Source organism: Pelophylax lessonae (genome assembly GCF_965119305.1).
Source record: "Pelophylax lessonae genome assembly, chromosome: 2".
Lineage (NCBI taxonomy): Eukaryota > Metazoa > Chordata > Amphibia > Anura > Ranidae > Pelophylax > Pelophylax lessonae.
Window position 1 is genome coordinate 385882943 of NC_138769.1, and position 21866 is coordinate 385904808.

At 48.8% G+C, this 21866-nt stretch overlaps 1 protein-coding gene across 2 annotated transcripts in view; it reads left to right on the plus strand.

Annotated features, from left to right (window-relative positions):
• DTX2 (deltex E3 ubiquitin ligase 2) overlaps positions 1-21866 on the plus strand; it is a 120698-nt gene that overhangs the window by 91106 nt on the left and 7726 nt on the right. For both annotated transcript variants that reach the window (XM_082247717.1, XM_082247718.1), the window contains 2 exons: positions 11438-11599; positions 12989-13078. In XM_082247717.1, the coding sequence (XP_082103843.1) occupies positions 11438-11599; positions 12989-13078 (252 nt within the window). The remainder of the gene's footprint in view (positions 1-11437; positions 11600-12988; positions 13079-21866) is intronic.

Consider the following 21866-nt stretch of genomic DNA (forward strand, 5'->3'; position numbering starts at 1 on the left):
CAGCCTAGCGACCTCTGTATGCTGCCCTACAGCCTACTGACCTCTGTACGCTGCCCTACAGCCTACTGACCTCTGTACGCTGCCCTACAGCCTACTGACCTCTGTACGCTGCCCTACAGCCTACTGACCTCTGTACGCTGCCCTACAGCCTACTGACCTCTGTACGCTGCCCTACAGCCTACTGACCTCTGTACGCTGCCCTACATACTACTGACCTCTGTACGCTGCCCTACAGCCTACTGACCTCTGTACATTTTACTTTGTATGATACGTTTAATTCAGTTCTGTAAACAACACCTTATTTTCTGGCAGTGCCCCTCCCGAGACTAGACTCATAAAATCATATTTTATATTTTTTCAATTAAGAAGGGTTCGGTGAATGCGCATATGAAGCTGGTGGGGTTCAGTACCTCCAACAAGGTTAAGAACCACTGCTCTACACAATTCGTTGTGTATAGCATAGTCTGCCTGTGTGGCCTCCTTTGCTGGTAGCACCACGTGCGTGTTTAGGACCCATTTTGGAGAACACAAACGAAACATTCTAAAAGGGTTTGATTAACATTCCTTTTCTTACCACTATCATGATGTCCATAGTAAAAAACTGATGGGGTTCAGGGCCTATGGAATAGAGACCATTGTTGTGTCCTCAGACATTGGACTTGGGTATGAGAGACTGCAATAGCATTCACCAGTTGGAATCCTTGGCCCCCAGGGGGTTGAATGGAGGGCCTGGATTTACTGGTGGTCTTATGGGCCTCACAATGTGGACCAGTTTGGGGGAACAAGGGTGGGGGCCATAGTGAAGCCCTGCCACAAGGTTAGGCCCCTTCATTTGACAAATACAGCCAGTCTCACAGGTGTGGGTTGACACTCATCTCTCCCTTGGGTCCTTGGCGGTTCGCTTGGTGGTTATGTATATGTGAAATTATACTTGAATGCAATCTCATTCAAGAGAACCTACTTAAACAGCGTCACGCGCAGCTAACTCCTAAAACATACCATCCACAGGTAGTGTGTGGGTGGGCAGGCTGCATCCTTTTTCTGTTTTTAATGACTTATGCTCTATACCCCTGTGTATGGGGTTAGGCATAATATAGATGTCCTATAATAGTATCCCTGTATCCTGTGAGAGACCGATAGAGGTATGTCACAACATCAGTTCATTTTCATGTGCCTACACAATCAAGAGTTTTTAGATCTAGCCTTTAATCCTATAGAATCTTTCAATCCCATAGCTATGAGCCACGTCGTTATTTCATCTTAAATAGCATATGTTTTAAAAACAGTTGATCTATATTTTTTTTCCCCTTTTTTTTTAATATAAAAGTGTATTTTCGTTCATTGACGGACACCGCTTTGGATCTTCATTAACGTTGGGTTATACTGCCCCCTACAGGAGTAGGACACTAGGCAAAAAAAGTCTGGCTATGCCCACAGGCAGTCTGCCTAGTCAGGAGTAAGGACCTAGTTCCTTGCTGAAATCTCTGGTCCTGGCAATTTTTTTCTGTTTAGATAGAATTTTTTTTTTTCCTGTGAGATCTACAATCAACTGCCGGACTGGGCAACAGGCTGGATAATCTAGATCCAGGTCACTCAAGTCTGGCTAGCGAGTTGCGTGCAGACCTCAGCTCCGTGTCAGGTCGGCTGCGACATAGCCCAACTGGATGGGGGCTGGGCTGCGAGTTAAACGCCTTGTGAGACGCAGCGTTCCTCCTGGACAACCGCCCTCCCCCCCCCCCCATTTTGATGGTGCCCGTCTGGTTCCTGGTATCGGGAGTAGCTGTCCCCCCTCTCCCCCTCGAGGATTTTGGGGTGGACGTGGGCCCCACCTTGGGACTGTCAGACCCACTGATTCCCCTCCTTCCCTTCAGGCACCCCCCTTGTCATCTGTCCCCCATCCTACCCCCCCCCCTCCACATATGTTGGGGCTGTTTGGGTGGTCTGATTCACCTCCTGGGGTGGGGGCAGGGTGCTATGCTGGCGATGGGGGCCTGGGGGGGTTTGCGCTGCCAGAGACCGGATGATCGACTGTGCGGGGAGGAGGGAGGTTGTACCTGGTGGGGGGTTCCTGCCTGGGTCTGTCCTTGAGGCCTGAGTCCCTGTAAGCCTCGTAGTGCTGTGTGGGGCCACCATTTTGTTGTAGCCTGTGTGTTTGTTTCTATACATGACGGCCATGTTTGTGTAGTCCGGTGGCCATTTTGTGGTGGTTTTGCCATTGAAAATAGTGGGGGCCATGACAATGGAGCCCTGTGGGCAGTGATTTTGGTGGTGGGAGCCCCTCCTTGCCCCCTGGTGCTGACTCCTGGATCCTTTCACTTCCTGATCGTCGTGCGTAGAGTGCAGATTATCCTGGTGGCTGCAAGTGCCTGTTTCTGCAATTCGTCTACTGATGTCCAACAGATGGTCATCCCTCCGGACTTGCATGCGGGTGCTGGGCCTGATGGTGTCTACCTTTTGAGGCGGTTCTGTTTGCACAGTTTCATACGAGGTCCCTGCAAAGGGAGACTGACCAAATCGGGTCGAGTCGGGGAACGAAGGAGTCCCTGATATGGTAACTTCGTTCTGGGCTGGGCAAATCCTTCCTCTCCTTGTATTGGATAGTGGTCACCACGGATGCCAGCCTGTCCAGCTGGGGAGGCGTCCTCGGGAATCATTCTGCTCTGTGTCTGGACCATTGGACGGATTGTCTTCAGGGTTGTCCAGTGCACATTAAATCGGACAATGCCGTGGCTTATGTCAATCACTGAGGGGGCACAAGAAGTGTCCTGGTGGCTCTGGAGGTATCCGCATTCTAAGGTGGGCAGAACAGTTCATTCCATCCCTATCCTCTATACACATTCCCAGGTGGAAAACTGGCAGGCGGATTACCTCAGTCGGCAGGCGTTGGACCAAGTGGAATGGTCCCTTCATCCGGAGGCGTTTCATCAGTTGTGTCTCTGGTGGGCCACCCCCGAGGTGGATTTGTTGGCATCTTGGCTCAACAGAAAGGTGCAGATGTTTTGTGGCTCGGTCAAGGGATTCTCTGGCGGACGCCACAGACACGCTGGAGGCCCCGTGGGGTCAGTATCGTTTCATTTACGCCTTTCCTCCTCTCAAGCCTCTGCCAAGACCTCTACGCAGGATCGAGGCAGAAGGGATCTCGGTCATCTTAGTGGCTCCAGACTGGCCTCGCCGATCTGGTGCGGCTGGTTGCCGATGTTCTTGGAAGCTTCCTCTCAGGGAGGATCTGCTGTCCCAAGGACCTATCTTCCATCCTGCTGTACAGTCGCTGGCTTTGACGGCTTGGCTATTGAACGCCAGGTGCTGAAGGATAGAGGCTTATCAGAGTCGGTGATCCCTACACTGTTAAAAGCTAGGAAATCTACTTCTAGGAGGATCTACCATTGTATGTGGAAGACTAAAACTGCGTGGTGTGAGTCTCTTGGGGTCCATCTTCGCTCCTTGGTGGCTCGGATCTTGACTTTCTTTTAAAAGGGGGTTGAGCAGAAATTGGCCTTGAGTACTGTGACGGTACTAGCCGTCACTATGGGTGACGGATCACCCTGTCCCTGGATTGTAAACCCCTTTGTGTCATTTTCTTATGAGTTTGGGACATTGCATTTTATCTTCCCTTTATTCATCCTCTGAACAACTGACTCATGGCATTGAGTTAATGTAATGTAATGTTACAACCCATCCCCCCCCCCCCCCCTCCTGTTTCTGTGTCTAAGTGTGTGGATTCATGGCAGACAATGGTCTGAGTTGGGAGACATCTCTCCACAGGGGGTGTGTATTAAGACTGCATGTTTCAAATGTACAAATGTTCAGTTCTCATTGGTTGGTCCCTGTTCCCTTCCCCCCCTTCTGTGGAAAGGCTAAGGGGAGTTTCCCTAACTGTATGTAAAACTGTGTCTTGGAATGTAATAAACAGTTTAAGCTCTGCATGGCTAACCCTCAACACCTGTGTGGATTGTCTCGTGATTGAGGGGTTAAGGGCTGGGTATGGCTTCTCTGCAGGCTGTGGGTGCGTTTGGAGGACAGGAGACACAGATCCGGCGGATGTGCCCACCTGGGGTACAAAGATCCGTTACATTGGTTGGCAGCGGTGGGATGTCTCCTGCAGTCCAGGACATCCAAACCACCACCAGGATTAAAGATCTGGGCAGCTGCCGAGGAGTGATGCGGGGACCAGCCAGCATGAGAGCAGAGTTCGGGAGGAGGCTGCAAGGCATGCGGAAGCACCATCGGGGACCAGCGACAGAGCACACCAGGCTCGGCTGGGAGGATGTGATCCGCCGGCAACTCTGGCATGAGGCGCTAAGCCACGAGCGGCATCAGCAGGGGAAGATCCTTCCCTTCTTCAAAGAGATGTACCGGACGCAGTACCGTGCGCGAGAGGTGTTCCTGAGGGAACGACCGCAAGATGAGGGGAAGACGGAGCTCAGAAGATTGGTCCAGGAGGAAATGAGGCTGGACGCCAGCTACAGAGCCCTCCGGTGGTTCGCGGCTCAAATGTGGCCAGGTACAGCAGATGGCAGCCCGACAGAAGGCGTTGGCTATGGCGGCGTGGGACTGCTCCATCAAAAAATGTACGGAGACCCAGACTTTGGGAGCGATGAGGAGTGGCGGCTGGAACACATTCTGGATTTCCGAGATGAGGTGCTGGACCTCCCCGATGAGGCGTGTGACCTGGAGGAATTGGAGTTCCTGGTTGAGCAGGAATGGGAGCTCGAGATTGCCTACAAGTGGCTGTTTGACGGTGATCAGCAGCCTGGCATGGCTCCCATTGCCTGGGACTGTCCGAGAGAAATAGCAGACAGTCATGAAGATGAGAAGCAAATGGGGCCAGGGGTGACCCTGAGTTTTCCCGTACTAACTGCAATGGAAGAAGCAGCAATGATACAGAGGGCACTGCGAGCGCTAGAATGCCGGAACGCACCGGAGGTCCCCCAGGCAGCGAGACAAGCTAATAGCAGGAAGGTCTCAGAAGGGGGAGTTGAGACAGGCGCTGGAAGGCTGGGAAATGATGATCAGCAGCAAGTCCAGAGTATCTCATCTGGTGCCCCAGCAGAAGCGCTGGCTACAGGGCAGAGTGCCCCTGGCATCTGCCCAGCAGCAGGAAAAGTGTTGGATCCAGAGAGTCTGAGAGAGGATCTGCGTGAGCTGTTTTCCCAACAGCAGATATCCCCACCGGGAGTAGAGGAAGCAATTCTCCCTCCCCAACACCTGGACACTACCCCAGTGTTTATCCCCCCAGCAGAAGTGCTGGCTACGGGGCAGAGTGCCGCTGGCCTCTGCCCACCCTCAGAGTTAGATCCAGGGAGTCCGAGGGATAACCTCAGTGAGCCGTTTCCCCAGCACTTGGACACTACCCCAATGTTTATTCCCCCAGCAGAAGCGCTGGCTACGGGGCAGAGTGCCGCTGGCCTCTGCCCACCCTCAGAGTTAGATCCAGGGAGTCCGAGGGATGACCTCAGTGAGCCTTTTCCCCAGCACTTGGACACTACCCCAGTGTTTATCCCCCCAGCAGAAGCGCTGGCTACAGGAGAGAGCGCTGATGGTCTCTGCCCAGCATCAGAACCAGAGATGAAGAATCCGGGAGACAGTCCCTGCAAGATATCTTCTCAACGGCTGGTAACTACACCAGGAGAAAAGCAAGTATCTTTTTCTCCCCAAATGCATAGCCCTACCAGCCTACATTCCCTTCCAGCTGGAGCGCTGGCATCAGGGCAGAGGATTATTCAGCTCCCCCCAATATCTGCAACCCTGCCCTGGATCAGAGGAGTGCAGACAGTTGTTCCCACTCTGCAGCGGCTGTTTTTATTCATGGGAGACCCTATGTGCTGTTTTGCTCCCCAGCGCCGTACTTTTACTTTTCCTGGTTGCCTGGGGTGGAAGTTTGTGACTAACGCAGGTCCAGACCAGTTGAGGGTCAGGAACCTCGTTAGTCTGTTTTTAAAAGGGGAGAAATGTGACAGAACCCACTGTCACTGTGTGTTTTGGAGGGGACTGTGCGCAAGCCTCCTACCGACAGACTATGGGCCAGAAGCTACTGGAGTTTGGCGCTGCAGCCTTTTGACTTTATCATCCACTACTGCCCTGGGAAGCAAAACGACAAAGCCGACTAATTATCCAGGAAAACAGACATTGACAAATGATCCGCGAGTACTCCCCGGACATCCCCAAGCCGATCCGTTAGGATCAGACTGTGTATGCCGGCTTGGTTCTGGGGGAGCAATGTGGCAAACACAGCCACTGTATATTGTCCTTCATGTATGCATTACGTTTATTACATGTGTAATCAGTTTAGAACCAAGTGTTTTGTAATGTAATGCTACAGCCTTTCTCCCCCCCCCCTCCTGTTTCTGTGTCTAAGGGTGTGGATTCATGACAGACAATGGTCGGGCTGGAGACATCTCTCCGCAGGGGGTGTGTTGTTCAGTTCAATGTTCAGTTCTCCTTGGTTGGTCCTTGTCTCATCCCCCCCCCCCCCCCTGCAAGGCTAAAGGGAGTTTCCCTAACTGTGTGTAAAACTGTGTCTTGGAATGTAATAAACAGTTTAAGCTCTGCATGGTTAACCCTCAACACCTGTGTGGATTGTCTCGTGATTGAGGGGTTACGGGCTGGGTATGGCTTCTCCGCAGGCTGTGGGTGCGTTTGGAGGACAGGAGACACATTTTCGGCGGATGTGCCCAGCTGGGGTACAAAGATCCGTTACAAGTACCATCAAGGGCCAGGTGTCGGCTTTGGCGGTCTTCTTCCAATGACCTTTGGCCACACCCTCCCTGGTGTACCTTTCTTCAGGGTGCCCGACATTTGGTTCCTCCAGTGTGGGCTCCGTTGCTGCCTTGGGACCTCAATTTGGTGCTTCGGTCCTCCAGAAGCCTCTCTTTGAGAACCTTTGGGAGATTCCCCTGCTCACGCTGTCCCAGAAGGTGGCCTTTTTGGCGGTGATCACCTCTGCACGCAGGGTGTTGTATCTGGCGACGTTATCTTGTCCAACTTACCTGGTGATTCACAGAGATGAGATGGCTATTCGCTCCTGTCCGTCGTTTCTTCCAAAGGTTGTCCCTGATTTTCATTTGAATGAAGACATTGTGTTGCCTTCCCTGTGTCCCAGGCCTAAACATTCAAAGGAAATTGCCTTGCATGCCTTGGATGTGGTCAGGACAATTAGGATGTACCTGGCAGCTACGGAGTCTTTCAGGAACTCAGGCTCTCTCTTTGTGCTCACGGATGGGCCTAGTAAAGGATTGTCTGCTTCCTCTGCGACCATTTCCAGATGGATCAGACAGACAATGATTCAGGCCTATTCCATCAAGGGTCAGGTTCCTCCTTTCCCTGTTAAGGTGCACTGTGCTCAGGCGCTTAATGCCTCCCGGGCTTTCCGTCATCAGGCGTCAGTGGCGCAGGTTTGAAAGGTGGCCGCTTGGTCGTCGGTGCACACAAAGTTGTATAAAGTGGCTGTGTTGGCATCTGTGGATGCTTCTTTTGGCCGCAAGGTTTTGCAGGCTGCTGTTGAGAGGACCTGATCCTATTCGAAGGTGTATTGTTTTTTTTTTTTTTTCCAGGTGGGCTCCAGTTGTTTTGGTTTAGCTCCTGTTGCCTGGTTGGCTACTGTTTTAGCCTTGGGAATTTTTTTGCTGTACCCGCCCCTCATGTTTAACACTGCTTTGTTGTGCCGCCATTACTAGTAAAAATAAATAAATGAAAAAATCCCATAGTTTGTAGACATTATAACTTTTGCGCAAACAAATCAATATATGCTTTTTTTTTTTTCTTTGTTTAGCAAAAATATGTGGCAAAAATACATATTGGCCTAAGTTGAAGAAATTAGATTTTTTTTTTTTCTGTTTATTTCCCTAGTTTTCCCTTTGGAGAAAAACCTCCTAACCAATTTCCATTTGCAAAAATAACAGCTACAGACTCCTCTCATTATACATGCATGCCAGAGTCTTTAAAGCATCTCACCAAGAATGGAATGCCTTTTGCAGAGTAAATCTGTAATTTATGCTTTGTGCACTTCTAATAAAAATAGTAAAATCATTCAAAAGACAGGGGTTTGAGTTCTAGGAAGATCTATATACAGACAGTTGCAAACAAGAGAAATTCAGGTTGAAATCTAAATGTATTTTTAAATACTGTAGATGCTGACTTTTACTATTGGGGAACTTGTCCAGGCATCCAGCAGTGTCCTCCCCCGAGTCTATTCTTGAATCAGCTTTCGAATACTGCCGTCACCATCTTGCCTATGGGAAACCAGCAGTGAAACCTTGCGGCTTCCCAGCCGGTTTCCTACTGCACATGTGCAAATCGCCTTGTGCTTTTTTAATAGGCCAGCGGTGGGGGGGGGGGGGGGGGGGGGGGCCGCAGCGAACTGAGCTGGAAGTGGTAACGGGTACCTGTCAAAACCAGGTACCTGTACTCCCCCCCCCCCCCCCCCCCAAAAGCTGCCAAACGTGACCGTGGATGGGGGGGGGGGGGGGAGGCAGACAAGCTTAGCTTCCCCTTTTGGGTGGAGCTCTGCTTTAAATGATAATAAAGTGGACCTTGCACTAGAATGTAAGATGTGCTTGATTACATTAGGCCTCCCTATCTCAAACCACCACATGATAGCTGTGATAAAAAATACATCTGCAGGGAAAAAAGTTAGAAAACAGTCAGTCCATTCTCATCCGATCCAATGGACGGATGGAAAATAGGGTTTCCATCCGTCCAGATTTGACGGATCGGATGTCAGCGGCCATGTCTCCGCTGACATCCGATGCCCCATAGGGATGCATGCGGGGACCGTTCAGATCCGCCACAAAATGGACAGACGGATCTGAACGGTCCACCTGTGTGAAAGGGGCCTTAAGGAAATGTAGTTTTCCATTAATTGATAAAGCAAATGGAGATCAGCAAAGGAAATGTATTTTTAATACAAAAAAAGATTCCACAAACTCTTCAGTTGCAGTGACATTCTGTCACTACGACAAAGGGCAGCATTGGGTATTCACAGGGAAAATGATCTCTTATAAAGGGGAATTGTTACTCTGTCAGGTAAGAGTCTCCATTGCTCAGAGAAAACAGTGCGTACTATGTAATGTCTGCATGCTTTTGGTGTCAGGCAAAGCACAGCTTTATGTTCATTCTCTAAACAGAAAGCATTGTTCTGTATGTCGTCAGCTCTGCTTGTATAGAACAAGCTGCTTTTCACAAGTACAAAGAACAGGATATTTTTTTTTTTTTCTGATGCTGATTCTTATTTTAAAAATTCAATTTTGTTATCTTCTGTTGACCATGTGAGCACATAAAGTAACATAACTTTTTTTTAGTGGTTAAAATAGTTGGCCCCGAAAGGGAGATCTATCAAACAAGTTATTGACACAGTCGGGCACGGTTTTGCATGTTAAAAAAAAAAAAAAAAAAAATCACAGTTAACCAGAAAAGGTCATTGATACGCCATGATCTTTCTAAGCAAAAGTATGAAGTATTCATACAAGAAGTATGAAAGGAAAGAATGAATGTATTCAGCTGTGATTCAATATTAGGTTGGTCTAACATTAACCACTTTACTACCAGTCACGTAACCTCTACGTCGGCTGACTTTGAGTGGTTATACCGGGATGATGCCTCTAGCTAGAGGCATCATCCCGGTACCGTTGTTTGAAGCCGACGGTCGGCTTTCCGTCGGTAACGATCGATGCGGCTCGGGAGCCGCTCGATCGTTACCCGGGGGGGCGGGAGGGGACGTCCCCCCCCTCCCGCCGCCTTCCGCGGCTTTGCTCGGGGCTACCGTCCCACCGGGAGCCCCGAGCACCCAGCCGGCACGTCCGCCGGCTGGATGGAGTCCCGATGAATGCCGGAAACGGCATCGATCGGGTCTCCGATGACGTAACCCGGAGGCGGCGTCCATGACGTCACGTCCGGGTTACTGTGCTGCAAAAGGCGGCAGATTTGAAAAACGGCTGTATGCAAAAATGCCGTTTTCGGCGTTTTGCATACAGGGAAGTGTAGTGGAGGGGTCTAGGGTCTTTTAGACCCTCGATCCCTCCATAAAGAGTACCTGTCACGACATATTGCTGTCACCAGGGATGTTTACATTGCTTGTGACAGCAATAAAAGTGATCAGATTTTTTTTTTTTTTAAAAACCTGTAATAAAGTTTAAAAAAAAAGAAAAAATAAATAGGAAAAAAAAAAAAAAAAAAATTTAGCCGTCCCCGTCACCGTTAGCTCGCGCACAAAAAAAAACGTATACGCAAGTCGAGCCGCAAATGAAATCGCTGTTCAAACCACACATGTGAGGTATCGCCGCGATCGCCAGAGCGTGGGCAATAATTAAAAAAAAAGAGCTACACTCTAACTCTAAACTGGTAACCGTTAAATAAATTTAAAGCGTCGCAGATTGAGATCTCTATTGACCGTAGTTTGTCGCCATCCCACGGGGGGGCGCAATTTTAAACCGTAACATGTTTGGTATCTATTTACTCGGCGTGACATCATCTTTCACAATATACAAAAAAAATGGGCTAACTTTACTGTTTAGTATTTTTTAAATGCAGTGAAATGTGATTTTTCAAATTTTTTCCAAAAAAATGGCGTTTTAAAGACCGCTGCGCAAATACCGCGTGACAAAAAATTTTGCAATGACCGACATTTTATTCTCCAGAGTCTTTGCTAAAAAAATATATATAATGTTTGGGGGTTCTAAGTAGTTTTCTAGGAAAAAATACTGGTTTTAACTTGTGAACAAAAAGTGTCCGAAATAGGGCTGGGGCTAAAGTGGTTAATGTAACATTAGATATGGTGAATCCTTGACAAAGGCACGCAGCCGAAACGCGTTGGTTTAGACGCCTCTGTACATCCAGAATATTACGATTATTCCAAGAACGATATTCTAAAGTCACCATTATCACATTTGTCACATTTTCTTACTCTCTCTCTCACAGCTCACTTGTGGGCCTTTAGCCCAAGTGTAGCACCACCTCATGTACAAAAGTTTGTAATCTATTTAAAATAAATATGTTTTATATAAAATCGCAATGATCGCATTTATAAAAAATTGTATAAAAATCTGCCTAAAAAGTCCCAATTTTGTTTGGTCTGAGGAACCAAAAGACTTTTAAACTATAAACAAGGGATGTTGGCATACCATACCTGCTATTGAAAATTATGGCTATAGAGAGTATCAAAAAAACCCCATTGTACATTAATGTAACATTGCCCCTGTATTGCAGTTCCTTGCATTGCAGCAGAATTGATAAATCTCTCTTACGCTCTAAATTGATGAGACCACTCCAATATATTCTTCTGTATAAAACCTGCATTATGTAAAATAAGTACAGTGTATGGGATATTTACCTAAAATACGTTTACCAATGCCAAGGATTTTAGCTCTTTGCATTTAGAAATTGTTGAGTGAGTAATTGGTACATTATATTTAGTAACTGTCCTGTGTGAACTTGTCATCTTCAGGATGGAAGTCTGCAGTGTCCTTCTTGTAAAACCATTTATGGCGAAAAAACTGGAACGCAGCCCAAAGGAAAGATGGAAATTTATTTAATCCCTCAGTCGTTGCCTGGTCATCAAGATTGTGGTACTATCCACATTATATATACCATTAATCCAGGAATACAGGTATGTTATTTCTGCACTGGTCATTTATGTTGGTGGAATCCACTTTTAAATTATTATCAACATAGTTTCATCACCTTGTGTCGCTTGTTAAAGTATTTTGTTACGACTAGAGGCTGGACTGTCTAATTTTTACAAATATATTTAAGCTTCATGTTTAAATTTAAAAAAAAAGGCTGCTGTACCAAAAACATCTGACCACAAATGGAATGATAATGTATACTCAAACAGTATGCTGCCCCTTTAACAGATGACTCGGTCATCCTAAAATATATACATATAAAAAACATTTAGATGAAAGCAAAATATAATTAATAAATGCTTCAGTGTCCATATATTACTCATATAAACTAAAGTGAAAAAAGTCCTACAGGTAAATGATGCAGTGTTGACACAATTATGGTATACAAAGACTCCAATTAGGAGTGTAGCTGTAGGAAATGCACAGATAAGGGTCCTTTCACATGTATTTTCCACCTGGTGGACTCAGTTTTGCTCAGCGGAGATCAATCCGCCGATCCCCGCTGAGCAGGCAGATGACTGGTGCGTCTCCGCTTACTTTTCAGAGACAGACCTGTCAGATCCCTGCTCTCCTCTATGGGAGATCGGATGAAAACGGACCGCCTGTCCGTTTTTATCCGATCCTCCAGACGGATTGAAAATAGGGTTTCCATCCGTCTGGATTTCATGGACAGGATCAGATCGGATAGCAGCGGGTGTCAGCGGATATGTCACCGCTGGCATCTGCTGCTCCTAGCGGTGCTTGGAGCATCCGATCGGGTCCGCCTGGAAAAACTGACAGGCGGACCTGCTCGGAAAGCCCGTGTGAAAGGGGCATAAGGCAATAAATGGGGGGAGGGATGAGAATGGGGAGCCCTCTCCAGGAACATTGTCACCCAGCCCTGCATAGGCAAAGTTGGAACTGTTTCTTTTAGGCCATAGGAAATGTAAATTTGAGTTGATAGCATTTAATGTGCGACTTAAAGGTGAACTACGTATACCTGTGAAGAACACTGATAACCCCCCTTTTTTTTTTTTTTGTTGCCTACCTTTAATAGACCCCAGTACAGACCTCAGATCAGTTGGTAATTTGGACCAGGTGTTGCCACATTTGCCAGACAGTGCTGCTGTTTTATTGCAGATCCAACAGTGTTTTCAATACAATTTGTAATGAAATAGTCTCTCCATCGGCTTGCAAGAAGACTGTTCTCCAGTGAGATCTATAAGGAAAGTATGAGCATAAGCAGTACTGCAAAACCTGGCAGTTTGGTGAAAGATGAGCTCCCACTCCTGGTCTAGGTCGCTTTCTGATCTGTGGTCTGGAGTGGATAAATGGATACTGTCATAACACAATTAGACATTCTTACATCTGGTGACATTATCTTTCTGCAGGGTCCAGAACACCCAAACCCAGGAAGGCCTTATTCAGCACGGGGCTTTCCTCGCCACTGTTATCTTCCTGACAATGACCGAGGAAGATTGGTAAGTGAGATTAACATGTTTAAAAGTTTGAACCATACATACAAGGCTTTTACTTTCAAGTTTTGTTTTTTCTTTTATATTGATATTTGGGTTTTTTTTTCAGCCAAAAACGTTCTCTGCATGTTGTCCTCTTTATTAACGTTTAACTCACAGAGTTCAAAACCGATAACTGGAACTTGTAGCTTGCACTAACTCTCCTTTACTGGACTGACCTGTAAAACATATACAACTCATAGCAAGCAAATTTGTAGGTAGATCTGCAATGCTTAAATTGAATTCATTGATGAGCAGAAGAAGTCTTAATCCTTTGGGGTTACACTGCCATCTACAGGAGAGATGTTAGCCAGCACAGGATAACCCTGCCCTCTACCAGCATGATTCCACTTTTTGGTAGTGTCCACAAAGTGAACATGTTTTCTAAAGGTTTTTTTTTTTTGTTTTCTGGAAAAAGTTTCTATCAGCTGCTGGTAGATTTATGCCTGATACTGAAAAAAATCCTGGAAGCCTTTGCAGTCCAGCCACAAGCACAGGTTTTCCCAGTTTTTACTGGTGCTTTTTCTGTGGCAGCCCTACATCACTGCTGTATATACCCAATCTGTGTTTCAGTTTCACAGGACTCTGCAAATCAGTTCATTTTTTTGGGAATTCTGAAGAAAGTGTTACTCTGTGCCCAAACTGTGGCAGTGCTCCGCTTGTTCCTGTATCCGTTTGCCCATCTTTAGGGTGCAGCACCCTATCCTTGCTGTGCCAATTGGGAGAAACACTCAATTTTATGGACTAGAGCCTTTTTTTGTGACGTGCTGTACCTGGTCACTGTTTCTTGTGCTGCAGCCACCATTACTAATCTTCTCCTTCACCCTCCAGGCTTTTATACAGGTTTGGTGACATCGCAGATGGGGAGGAAAGGAGCACCTGTTTTTTTCCAATGGTCTCTCGGCCGCTTGTGCCACATTTCAAACCTTTTTTTACTGTATTTTAAGGGTGGTTGAGCACTGCTAGACTCGAGCCGCCATTTAGAGGGGGTGTGGGGTAATTTCTCCCTTGCCTTAAATCTTTCACAAGTTGGCCACATTGTGAACAAGTAGTTCACAAGTTGGCCACATTGGGGAGCCCCTCTTCTTTATAATACTGCTACAGGCCACACATTAGTAAATTGTTACTGTTCATTTTTCCTCTTTCTTCCCTAGCTGCATTAGATGACGCAACTCGAAAAAGTCCAAATCCACATATATAGATTGCAGCCTCCTTTTTGTTAAGCTAAGAACCTTTGGTGTGTTTTGTATGGCAGCTGAGCACTTTTCATTTGCTGCAGCCACCACTGCTGCATTGCATCATTCCAGCATCTTCTTGGGCTCAATAATGTCACGGCTGAGGGCAGAGCTATTGTGTGTGCGCACCTACCGTTTCTATGTTCTCTGTTTTAGATATACAGCTTATGTGTTCTTGAGCCTCCTAGAACATTCCTCCCAGCCGGTAATGCCTGGTACACACAATGAGATTATCGGACAAATTATTATTATTATTATTATTATTTTTTTTTTTTTGCATGCTAATCTCATATCGAAAAGAGTTTACGAAAATTCTCGTACAACAATAAAAATTCGGAAGTGATGTAACGTGTTGTAGTGTATTTGTATTGTGTTTTTTAACTAAACGAAAATCGTACGATCTGGTATCGTACAAAAAAAATGTTCGTGCTTGTCTGATCGGATAATATCGGAGTGAATTTAGTCATACTGCTTGTTGCCCCTGGCATTTATTCTGCTCATGGGCATGGTCCTTTCACTCCTTGGTGTACTTTAAGTACATCTGGGGAGTTGGGGGAGAGTTTTTTCGGTCTTCTCCCTAGCATTGTTTGACTGGTAAGGGGTCACTTTGCAAATGCAATTACACCTTCACTGCAGGACTTAGTGCCTCTTGTGAACATGGTGATATTGAGGTTTTTTTTTTTTTTTTTTGTTATGGAACAATTTCTTGTCACAGCTTGGCACCAATTCTGACCTAAAGTTATTATCAGCTTTCCCCAGCTACATATGGCAGTTATGCTAGACTTCACTGGCTCAGCAGTAAAATCTATGCCCTTTTTGGAAAAAAAATCTTTTCAGACCAATTTCAGTTTCTCTGTCGCTCATTGACAGACGCAGTCCTCTTTGATTAATATCAAATTGGGTTATACTGCCCTCTACAGGAGTAGGACACTAGGCAGAAGAAAACGTTCTGGCCACACCTTAGGGGCAGTCCCAGAGGGTATATCCTCTCTCTCTCTGCTACAGGATGTCAGTTTTTTTTCTGTCTAGTCAGGAGTAAGGACCTAAGTTCCTTGCTGGGATCTTTGGTCCTGGCAAGATTTTTTAGATAAATTCTTTTTAGTTAGCTTTTTTTCTCCAGTTGTTCCTGTGAGATCTTCAAGCAATTATGCCAGATCTGGGCGACGGGCTGGATGTTGAGGTTCAGTGGTCACCCCAGCCGGCCTACAAGCGCGTGCAGACTCCAGCTCCGCGCTGGATCAGCCGCGACACATTCATACAATTATGCTGGAGCTGGGCGACGGGCTGGATGTTGAGATCCAGTGGTCACCCCAGCTGGCTTACGAACGCGTGCAGGCCTTAGCTCCGCGCTGGGTCGGCCTGCGACATAGTCCCACTGGACGGGGACTGGCCCTGCGAGTTAAATATCTCGCCAGGACGCCTACGACCAGTCGGAAACTGAGTCATGGCGTCCGTATTGGTCGACAGCCCCCCCACCTCGGTGGAGAGGGGTTCTGTTAGGAGTGGGTGCCCGCTGGTTCCGGTATGGTGAGTAGAATGTTCCCCCTTCCCCCCCTGTCGGGTTTTGGGATGGATACGGGCCCCTCTGTGGATGGTCGGACCCTCTTGATCCTAGGGTTCCCCCTCTATCCTATGACATGTTTCACAAATCTCCCTCTTGATAGTGTGATTGGTGAATAAGAGTACACTCCAGGAGGCTTGGTTTGGGAGCTGACTATCTAATAGTCACTGTAAAGAACTGGCGCTGTAAGAAGAGGAAGCCATGACTGGGGGTCAAGGATGGAGACAGGGGCTGGCGTTACTAGTAGTCATGTAAAGGGGTGATATAATACAAGCACCTACCCAATGCATAGTGATGCAGCTTCAGGGACTACCGCCATCCTCCCGCAGGTCGCACGGCACAAGCCGCTGCTATCCTCCCGCAGGCCGCACTATTCAGGCCGCCGCCATCCTTCCTCAGGCCGTCCGCAGGCTGCCGCCTTTCTCCCACAGGCTGCATGAGATCCACAGGCCGCCGCCCTCCTGCCGCAGGCCGCCGCCATCCTCCCGCAGGCCACACGAGATCCGCAGGCCGCCGTTCTCCTACCGCAGGCCGCACAGATCCCACAGGCCGCTACCATCCGCCCGCAGGCCGCATGATTTAGCCGCCATCTTTCCACAGGCCGTCCGCAGGTCGCGCAGGTCGCGCAGGCCGCCATTTTGGCTTAGCCTGGTGTCTCCTGCATGGGGGCGGCCATGTTTGATATGCCCAGCTACCTCGAGGAGTAGCAGGGGGAGCGCCGGAAGGCGTGTAAAGGGGCGGAGCCGCCTCCTTTACCCGGGAAAACTATTCACAAGACTTCCTGGTCTGAAAAGGACAGCGCTGAGAGCAGTTTGGTATAAGCTTCTCTGCATCAGGTGGTGAGCCCTTGGGGGTCTCTCTCTCTCTCTGTGGGGGTCCAAAGCAGGTACGCTGAGGGGCGCTGTTGCGCTGGGGGATTGCACAAAAAAAAAAAGTTTTTCTCTTTTGCAAATTTTTTGTTTGCTGGCAAGTGTCCTTGGGTTAGTCATGGACCCTGCCACACATGTATCCCCACCTGATCCCCTCGAGGTGGCCGCAGGACCCTCCAGTTCCCCACTTACTATTGATGCATTGTCAGCGGTTTTGGAGTCTTTTGTATCCCGGGTGGAGGTGGCCTGTCAGGGACGGGGCGCAAAGAAGCGACCCCCGCCTACCCCTATTTCATTTGACACTTCAGATACAGATTCTGAGCCTGTCACTGCAGCTGCAGGTCCCTCGTCTGGGGCTTGTGTCTCGGGTACGGTCTCCTCAGACAGTGAGGAGGACGTTTCTGCCTCCGCCATAGCGCAAGAAGAAGCGTTGGTGGATGCACTAATTGTGTCTGTCCGGGAAACCTTAAGACTTGAGGTTACACCGGCAGAGGTAGCTGATGCTGAAATTCCTTTTGGTACTAACAAACCTACCAAGATGGCGAGGGTGTTTCCCTTGCCCAAATGTTTTGGTAATATAATTAAAAAGGAATGGGGTCGACCAAAACGAACCCCTGGTATTTGCAAACGCATTACTAGACGTTATCCGTTTGAGGAATCCTTCCTTAAGAAATGGACAGTACCACCATTGGTGGATTCACCGATTTCCAGGCTAAATAAAGCTACTGTTATCCCATTGGAGGACGCTCCGTCCTTTAGGGATCCGGTGGATCGTAAGGTGGAAGCCGTGTCCCGCTCCATCTTTTCCCTGATCGGGTCAGCTTTCAGACCAGTGATTGCAATTGGTTTGGTTTCACAAACATTGACAGAATGGACCAAGTTGTTACGCCGGGACTTGGAGGGGAGAAGCATCCCCCCGGCAGTATCAGACTTGCTGGAGCAAATGATACAAGGACTACAGTTTGTCTGTGACGCCGCTCTGGACGCCACTCCATTGTTGGGGCGTGCATCGATTTCAGCAGTGGTCTTCAGGCGTGTGCTGTGGTTAAAGTGCTGGTCGGCGGATCAAGGTTCCAAAAAAGCTTTGGCTAATCTCCCCTTTCAGGGGAATCGCCTGTTTGGGGCCACCTTGGATGAGATTATCAAGGATCTCACTGGGGCAAGAGCACTTTTTTGCCACAGAATACTAAGGGTAAAGGACCTCGTCAGAGACGGGGGCCTTCCTTTTCCGCTCACAAAAAGTTTTTTCGCTCCGCTGGGGCGGGCGATAAGGCAAAGCCCTCCAAAGCCCCTCCAGGAGGATTCAAGGGGCGTTGGTCGGGTAAACGTCCGGCTCTTCCAGAGCTGAAGAGAAGACTACTAAAGCCTGAAGGTGCGCCCCCACCCATAGCTGGGGTGGGGGGACGTCTTCACCGGTTTCCGGATCCATGGCTTTCCAGAATCCCGGACAAATGGGTTTGCGAAGTCATACAGTCGGGATACAAGATCGAGTTTCGATCACTTCCACCGGTGCGATTCTTCCCTTCCAATATCCGACTATCCCCGGATCGCTTGGAAGCTTTGCGGGGGGCAGTAACGGATTTAATGCAACAAGGAGTGGTGGTCCACGTTCCTTGGACAGAGCGTTTTCAGGGGTTCTATTCGAACCTATTCACAATACCCAGAAAAGAGGGCAAGGTGCGTCCAATTCTGGACTTAAGAGCACTCAATTTTTTTGTCAGGGTACAAAAATTCAAAATGGAGTCCATTCGCACAGTAGCGGCCTCCCTGCATCAGGGTGATTTTCTGGAGTCCATAGACATCAAGGATGCCTATCTTCACATTCCCATTTACGCAGGACATCAGCGTTTCCTGCGTTTTTCCGTAGGAGAGAACCATTATCAGTTTGCGGCGTTACCCTTTGGTCTCGCCTCGGCTCCCCGGGTCTTCACAAAGGTGTTGGCCCCAGTTTTGGCGCTGTTGCGACAGCGAGGCATATCGATTCTAGGTTACCTAGATGATCTTTTGCTTCGTGCGGAGTCTCCGCAGACTCTGTTGCTAAACTTGGAGATCACCATGATCTCTTTGCGAGAGTTCGGGTGGCTGGTGAACCTGCAGAAGTCATCTCTGGTTCCCACCAGGAGGCTGGAATATCTGGGTCTAATTTTAGACACATCCCTGGCAAAAGTGTTTCTCCCTGCAGAGAAACTCCAGAAGATTCAATCAACGATTCAGTTGTTACTGTCCGTCAACTGGCCTTCCCTTCGGACTTGCATGAGGGTCCTGGGTCTGATGGTGGCTTCCTTCGAGGCAGTACCATTTGCCCAGTCCCATACCCGAATTCTTCAAAAGGAGATTCTTCTCAAATGGAACCGGAATCCCGATTCCCTGGACAATCGGATCCGACTGAGCGAGCGGACCAGGGAGTCTCTGGTCTGGTGGCTTCGGTCTCCGATGCTCAGCCAGGGGAAGTCATTTCTTCCAATATGCTGGACGATTGTCACCACGGATGCCAGTCTATCCGGGTGGGGAGGAATTTTCGGCAAATTATCTGCTCAGGGGCTCTGGTCCCTGGAAGAGTCCAGGTTACCGATAAATGTATTGGAACTGAGAGCGATCAGACTTTTTTCTGATTCATTGGACTGAGCAGCTCCGGGGCAGCCCGGTACGGATCCAGTCGGACAATGCCACAGCAGTGGCTTACGTCAATCACCAGGGGGGCACCAAGAGTGTCCTGGCAGCCATAGAAGTGGCCAGCATTCTTCGTTGGGCGGAATGATTTGTTGAAAGAAAGGAGAGAGCGGCGCCAGCTTGGTATAGCACAAGTTTATTTTACACTGTTAAAATTGATGACTCACTTTCCGAGGTTGGGTGAGACAGGTACAAAAAGTCTGTTGGGGTCATCCATCTTTCTCTTCCAGGATAGTGGTCATAGGAGAAGGTGGTGAGGTTCCAGAGGTGTAGCCGAGCCGGTGTGGGGCTGCTAGTTGTCACTGGCCGCGGCGGAGCATTCACAACAGGGCTCCGGCTGCCGACTTCCGATCCCTGATGACGTCACTTCCTGGTAGGAGAAGAATACCTCTGGCGAATCGCCTGACGAAGGAGCACGGATGCTCCGAACTCGTGCAACCCCTATTCTTCTCCTACCAGGAAGTGACGTCATCAGGGATCGGAAGTCGGCAGCCGGAGCCCTGTTGTGAATGCTCCGCCGCGGCCAGTGACAACTAGCAGCCCCACAGCGGCTCGGCTACACCTCTGGAACCTCACCACCTTCTCCTATGACCCCTATCCTGGAAGAGAAAGATGGATGACCCCAACAGAGTTTTTGTACCTGTCTCACCCAACCTCGGAAAGTGAGTCATCAATTTTAACAGTGTAAAATAAACTTGTGCTATACCAAGCTGGCGCCGCTCTCTCCTTTCTTTCACCTCTCAGAGCTTCTCCACGCTTCAGTCGGCTGCCGCGGATTATAGCTTCCCTACATTACTAACTTGATTCCCCCTCTACGCAGCCCCATACCCCCTCCTCTCATCCACCCACACTCCTTGTGCCCTCTTGGGATATTAGAAGAGAGCCATGACACCCCCCACTTTCGGAATGATTTGTTCCAGCTCTCTCCGCGGTATTCATTCCGGGGGTGGAGAATTGGCAGGCAGATTATCTCAGCCGTCAGATTCTCGATCAAGGGGAATGGTCTCTTCATCCAGAGGTATTCCACCAACTGTGCCTTCCTTGGGGCACCCCGAATGTAGATCTGTTGGCATCTCGGCTCAACAGGAAGGTGCGGAGGTTTGTAGCTCGCTCCCGCGATCCTCTAGCAGACGCCGCGGACGCGCTGGTCGCCCCGTGGGGGCAGTATCAGCTACTGTATGCCTTCCCTCCTCTCAAGTTGCTGCCGAAACTTCTTTGCAGGATAGAGGTGGAGGGAATTCCAGTTATCCTGGTAGCTCCGGACTGGCCTCGTCGGGCCTGGTACGCCGACCTGGTCAGGCTGGTCGCAGACGTTCCTTGGCGACTTCCTCTCAGGGAGGATCTGCTGTCTCAGGGACCGATCTTCCATCCTGCTTTACGATCGCTGGCTTTAACGGCCTGGCTATTGAGACCCAGGTGTTGAAGGACAAAGGGTTGTCAGCTTCAGTTATTCCTACTCTAATTAAAGCAAGGAAAGCGACTTCCAGAAAGGTCTATCATCGCACATGGAAGTCTTATATCGCGTGGTGTGAATCCCTTGGGTTCCCTCCACGTTCTTACTCGGTGGCCCGAATATTGGCCTTTCTGCAAAAGGGGGTTGAGCAGAAACTGTCCTTGAGCACCATCAAGGGTCAGGTTTCAGCGTTAGCAATCTTCTTTCAGAAGCCTCTGGCTACTCATTCCTTGGTGCGGAGTTTCATCCAGGGAGTGCGGCACCTGGCTCCGCCGGTGCGCGCACCCTTACCGCCCTGGGATCTTAATTTGGTGCTGTCGGTTCTACAGAAACCTCCCTTTGAAAATATCAGGGAGATTCCCTTGCTTACTTTATCCCAGAAGGTGGCCTTCTTGGTGGCTATCACTTCTGCACGCAGGGTGTCAGAACTGGCCGCATTATCCTGTCGTTCCCCATATCTGGTGGTTCATAGGGATAAGGTTGTTTTTCGTCCGAATCCATCCTTCCTTCCTAAGGTGGTTTCAGAGTTTCATTTGAATGAGGACATTGTATTGCTTTCCCTATGTCCTAAGCCCACTCATCCTCGGGAATTTGCGTTGCATTCCTTGGATGTGGTTCGGGCGATCAGGGTATACTTAAATACTACGGATTCATTTCGTAAGACGGATTTACTTTTTGTGATCATGGATGGCCCTAAGAAGGGGTTGCCTGCATCTGCCGCGACTATCTCTAAATGGATCAGACAGATGGTGGTACAGGCTTATTCTATTAAGGGTCGGGAGCCTCCGTTCCCTGTTAAGGCGCACTCCACTCGGGCGCTTAGTGCTTCCTGGGCCTTTCGCCATCAGGCGTCAGTGCTTCAGGTTTGCAAGGCGGCTACATGGTCGTCGGTGCATACCTTTGCAAAATTTTATAAGGTTGATGTGATGGCATCGGCGGATGCCTCTTTTGGCCGCAAGGTTCTGCA